The 6,000-nt window shown below is 43.4% G+C and overlaps 1 protein-coding gene across 1 annotated transcript in view; it reads right to left on the bottom strand.

Annotated features, from left to right (window-relative positions):
• DGKK (diacylglycerol kinase kappa) overlaps nucleotides 1-6,000 on the bottom strand; it is a gene marked incomplete at its 5' end in the record, with an annotated part of 58,728 nt that overhangs the window by 1,205 nt on the left and 51,523 nt on the right. The window contains 3 exons of the mRNA XM_077753054.1: nucleotides 354-481; nucleotides 1,881-1,991; nucleotides 5,573-5,659. Of these exons, the coding sequence (XP_077609180.1) occupies nucleotides 354-481; nucleotides 1,881-1,991; nucleotides 5,573-5,659 (326 nt within the window). The remainder of the gene's footprint in view (nucleotides 1-353; nucleotides 482-1,880; nucleotides 1,992-5,572; nucleotides 5,660-6,000) is intronic.

Genomic DNA, 6,000 nt, shown 5'->3' with positions numbered 1-6,000 from the left:
GACTGGGATAATGATCTAAGTATGACTATTTTGCTATACTTCATTAACCAAGGACAGGAATAGGTCAAGCAGGAAAGTAACTGCCTGTTCTCATCTTTCTCTTCAGCTGTCTGTATCACAGAGAACACACAGAGTAGTTCCTTCTCAGGTTCTCCCACTGCCAGTGTCCATATCATTTTTTAACTCACACTTTGTCTTAGAGGCTGCTTAGCATTGCCTAAGGTTGGCTCCTAGCCCATCTCCTTCTCCATTACCACCATACCTGTGACTATTTCTAATGGGAACTCTAGGTCCCTGGGAGGTGCCCAAGCTGCTGGGAAAGTCTTCATGACCCCTATGTCTGTGGGGAGCACTTACCAATAAAACCCTGGACTTCTTGGCCTGATTTAGGCTTGTCTTCCTCTTCTAGCTTCTTCTTCCCCAATTTGGGGAACTTAACTTTCAATTTGATGCTTCTGCTGTCAGTGTCTGAAGATTTTTCCTGGGAAACCACAGCAAGAGGAAGGTCAAAATTAGTTGCCTAACATTCAGAAACAATTCCTAGAGACCTGACAAGTTGGTGAACATGCATGGCTACAGAAAGCAGACAGACTTGTTATCTATCCAGGCATGGGAAACTAGTCTCATCCCGTAGGAGGGCAAATCATCTTTACCAAGATCCTACTCTATGCCAGGTGCCTTGCTAAGTCTTTAATAAATACTCTAAGTCCCCAAACAACCTTCAAGGTGGCTATTTTCATCCCTATTTTAGAAATGAGGAAGCAATGGCTCAGAGAGGTAAAATATTTTGCCTGAGGTCATTTGGCTAGAGATTGGAAGAGTGAGATTGCTAGAACTGGTAGCTCACATGGCACCTCTGTGTAATTAGAAAAAAAGCACCCCTTCTTTCAGACATACAGTTTGGTGAGCTGCAACACACCTCCTTGGCCAAATACCTTCATGTAGGGAAGGACCTACCTCACAGGCCACCTGCTTCCTTGTCTGGAATGCAAAGAGGGTTCTCCACACATAGCTCTCAATTATGAATATGCGTTCTCTGCTGTACAGATCATCTTTAATTCCAGCCTAGCCTCCCAGCCCTCTCATTCCTGCTAAAGTGTGCTTATTTTGCCATTGATATTAGTAAAGCATAATTCCCAGGTTAACCTTGTTGCTAGAAAGTCTAGTCAAACACATTCCAATAAGCTTTGGGATTTTCTTCTCTTCAAGATATTTATACCTCCAGTCCTCTCCATTAGAAGAAGAATATAAACCTGTCTTCCTCTTCTTCCTAATCTGATTCTTCCAAAATGACAGCATCCCCACGGCTATTGTAGCCACTGCTGCCATGCTTGATTTTCTTTCAAGCCACATACCTGCTAAGGGAAGGCACTGAGAAAGCCTGTTATCCTCCCAGAGTGGGAGGAACAAGAAGTAGCAGAGAGAGGTGTTTTAACCACCGTATGGTCTGGGCACCAACCATTTAGAATAGATGTTGGCTGTACACAACTGGTATTGGTCATAATGGTATGTGCCAGATGAAATCTAGTTCCTAGTAGCAGGTATTGGGCAGAGAGGGGGAATTGTGACCAGAGAACAGCATAGGAAAAAAAAAAAAAACAAATCTTGCTTAATCTTTCCCAATAACCCGCTGCCACAGAATAGTTTTTCTGTTTGGTTATTTTCCCAAGGTCGTCTAGTTTTCAGTGTGCTTTCCACCATGTCCTGTCTGCTTATGATGAGGAGATGGGTGGAGGAGCCTCCTTTAAGCTCAAGTTGAAATTCACTACTGGACACCTTTTGCTACATCAGTCACTGTGTCCTCCTGGTTCACACTGGAAGGGAAAGAACCAAGGAAGAATCCCTCTTCCTCTTTATTTCCTAATCCTCAGTTAACACACCTCTGGAACAAGGATTGAATTCATCCAGTTGATCTCAGATAGCTTTTCAAACTCCTTATTCATGGTATCCAGGGCAGTTTGCAGTGTGGCCTCATCCTCAGCATTTCTCAGCTGGCAAAGACAGGAAAAAGAGTGAGTGTCCAATGCCTAACACCATGTCTTCATAAACTCTGGCTGTCTCCCACACTCTCAGTCCCTACTAGTAGCCATGAGACCACAGGGTATCTCTTTGGGTAGCACTTGTATCTCTTTTGGCCATGGTGTCAATGGAAAGCGTAGCTAGCTCTTTACTTTCTCAATAGGGAGTTCCAGGAAACAACCATTTTTGTGGTGATTTCCTTGGGTCTGGGCATGCTCACAGTTTGGCAAGCAGAGTGGCCCTTTGACCAGTACCAATTAACACTTGAGTTATATCCCTACAGCTTAGGGTCCAGAACAAAGGTCTTACCCTTACCCTCATATCCCTGGAGACATCTTAGTGTCCCCCCTAAATAAAAGCTACCAATTTCTAGCACATGCTGTATGCCAGGCATTAGGCCTACATGGTATCATTCTATCTTTCCAATAACTTTATAATACCTTACAAGGTACTATTCTTATTTTATAGGCAAGAAAACGGACTCAAAGAAGTTTGGTGCTCAAGATCATATAGCTAGATAGAAACTCAGATATGTTTAACTCTGTAGGCCAGCCTATATACCACACTGCCCAGAAAGGATATTTGGGGTGGCCAGATGCTGAGGGGAATCTTTATTACACAGTTACCATAGTTTAAAGGCTGCTTTGTGAAGCAAGAAGAAGGCTAGAGAAAGATTGGCTCCAATTTTCTCTCTCTGACAGAGGTCTGCCTCCCCAAGCTGTGCTTTAGCCCCCAGCTAGTCACTCTTTGTAATTAAGAAATTAGATCCAGATGGCTTTTCCCACAGGTTCAGGAAACAAAGCCTAAGCATTTCCTAACAACCCCCAGAACCCACTGGATGAACTCTTTAGAGTCCATGGAGAATTAAAATGAATTCTTCTGGGACTATCTCCAACTCAGAAGAACCAAATCCTAGACCAGCAACATAGTTGAGATAGTTAATGTTCCATTAAATAGTGAGCTGGGAGAACAGATTCATGTTGCTATCATGAGCCCTGACATGCTTCCCAGCCCACCTAACTTGGCCTCACCTCTCCTTCCTGTCATATACTTTACTTTCAATCTGGCATTTATGTGGCTTCTAGCTGTGCATGGGCCACTTGAACCCCCAGCCACAAATGGAGGCTTACCCACTGTCACAAATGAGGGGCAGCTAAATAGGTGGCGGATGGGGTTGGAGATTACGGTCCATCAGGATGGGATATGAGAGAGAAACAAGTCAGTGCTGACAGACAATCTTTTGTTTTTGCTTTAAAAATAATGATTTAGGATAGTACAGAGTAGCCCAGATGCATGGGACATATGTATGCACATGACAGTGGGATGGGGGATAGGAGGTGTCAGGTAGAAATGGCTATCATTTCAAGGTAAGGGAGAAAAGATCAGGGAGTCCCTAAGGGCATACTTACCAGCAATGCTCAAAAGGGGTTTGGCGGTCAACCCAAAGCCACAGAGAAGAAAGAGGGATTGAGGGCCTTGGAAAATGATTTCTAATCTTAACAGGAGAAGAATAAAATGGCTTCCTAATGACTTCCTATTTAGCATCCAGAGACTCAGGCTCAAAAAAATGTAGGCTGGTGGGTCCGAATCTCATGCTCTATTCTCCTATCCTTCTGGTTCTATTGGAGACATTGCCCGGGAATTTCTGAGGTAAATGTGCAAACTGACTCAGAGGACTTTGTTGCTTATTTCTTGGTTCCTATTCTAACACATCACTGGCCATACATAGCATAAGTGAGGCTGCCAGATAAAGAAAGTGGGAGTTACTGTTTGTGATTTACTTCATCATAAGCCTACATCCCTCTGCCAACACTGAGCTCCTTACTGCCCTCTTTCTTCAAGGGGAATAATAACAACACCAAAATGAAATAAGCTTTATTTCCATGCCACCTCTGCCATAGTCTTTCTGGAGATATGTGGTCATTCTTAGGTAGTTGCTGCCTGCCCCCTGGTCTCATTTGGATGTGTGTAATGTGTATGTGTGTCATTACCAGGCCTTTTACCCTGTGTTAAGTGTGGTATATGCTCAATTGGGGTTGTTGGCTGGCACAAACTAATTTTCATGCCGTGAGCTTCAAGAAAGCCTGAGAGGCAATGAGAGGCCAAACTCCCATATTTCCTGCTGCTCAGACTGGCAAGGCCATTGAGCTCTGCCTATATATAGAAGGTAATTTTGTTGCTGTTAAGGCTGAAAGATTCTAGCTTGGGGCTTAGATGCTGGGACAGCCTGGCCTGAATGCTTTAGCCACTTTGCCGCCTGTGCAGTGTGCCAATTAGATGTGCAAATGGAAAAGGGGAAGTGGATGCACTTCTTGCAATATAAACTCAGAAGCCCCTCTTCAAATAAACCTTAATTAGATGAGAGGCAAGAACAGCACCTGCCTCAGGGCTTTAGCAGCCAACCCAAAGTGGGGCGGTCATGATGTGGTTGACTCATCAGAGCACACTTGTCAAGTATGCCTATGGTCTTTGCATTATGAGAAACATTCAACTATTCTTATAGCTCAAAAAATGAGCATCAGTCCATTTTCCCTTACGCTAATAAAATCTACCACATATCAGGCTGCTACTAGGTGCCAGGCCAGCTATGTACTTAATATACAATAGTTAATTTAATTTTCACAACAATGTGGAGAGGTAGAGATTACAATTACCATTTTATAGATAGGGAAACTGAGACCCAGAGATGTGAGGTTACTTCACACAGCTAGTGTTATGTATTCAATTCTGTCTCCTCCCACAAGAAAGATATATTGAAATCCTAGCCCCCAGTACCTCAGAATATGACCTTATTTGGAAATAGGGTCATTGCAGTGAGGTCATACTGGAGTGGGGTAGGCCCTGATCCAGTGTGACTGGTGTCCTTATAAGAAGATGGTCATGTGAAGATAGAGACACAGGGAGAATACCATATGAAGATAAAGGATTGTAATGTATCTACAAGCCAAGGAACATCAAAGATTTCCAGCCAGTCACCAGAAGCTAGGAAAGGGCAAGGAAGGATTTGCCTAAAGGTTTCAGAGGGAATATGGCCCTGCTGACACCTTGATTGTCTCTAAAACTGTGAGGCAATAAATTTCTGTTGTTTTAAGTTACCTAGGTTTTAATACTTTGATATAGCAGTCTTAGGAAACTAAACAGTTAGTAAGTGGCATATTTGGGATTTGAACCTAGAGTTTCCCACATGGTGACAAACATATATGGAAACTTGGGAGATATAGAGCAGCTCAAAAGAGCTCACCCTTTTCTACTGAAGCTTTTAGTTATGATGAGACCACTCTGCTTTTGATTGGCTTGGTCTGTATCCAGGAGACATTGGTCAAAGGAGGAGAGACTTTTTTCAGGATATGGTAGATCCTATGGTTTAGCATAACCCATGAATTTATACAATCAATGACAACCCTGGGTGAGGATGACACATCAGGGACTGCCAGGGTAAACACCTGGCCAAACTACTCCTACATGTCTTCCAGCATGCCAGAACCAAGCATAGACCATGACCATCTTCGGATGGGATACCTTGCCCTCCCTCATTCCAACCCTCTCCACTCACCAAGTTTTCATCCAGGAAAGCTTTGGTGTCATCGTAGAGCCCTTTAAGACTAAATGTAACATCTACTGCATCATTCCTGCTTAGAGTCTGAGAGGAAGAGAAAGGAAGAGAAAGGAAGGGAAAGGACAAAGACAGGGGAGTTGTTGGTTAGTAAGCATGCAGCTGGCTTCTCTGTAGGAAAGTAGGAGCAGGCTAGTAGGATGTGGCTATAGGTGAAAAAGTAATATTCAAAATATAGCACAACTAGTGTATCATGGGTATCAGCAAACCAGAATTGACAGAACCAGAGCTGTCAACTACTGGTACAGCTGTGTTGGTGTGTCCTACGAAGTGGTGCAGCACAGCTTGGCATTTGACACCATTGATCAAGTGCTGTGGATATAGTGAAATAGGAAAGCATGTAAACCAGAGAGTAAATCTGATGCTAC

The sequence above is a fragment of the Crocuta crocuta genome, unplaced genomic scaffold (genome assembly GCF_008692635.1).
Source record: "Crocuta crocuta isolate KB4526 unplaced genomic scaffold, BGI_CrCroc_1.0 scaffold601, whole genome shotgun sequence".
NCBI classification, from domain to species: Eukaryota; Metazoa; Chordata; class Mammalia; order Carnivora; family Hyaenidae; genus Crocuta; species Crocuta crocuta.
This window is presented reverse-complemented; position numbering and strand designations above follow the sequence as displayed.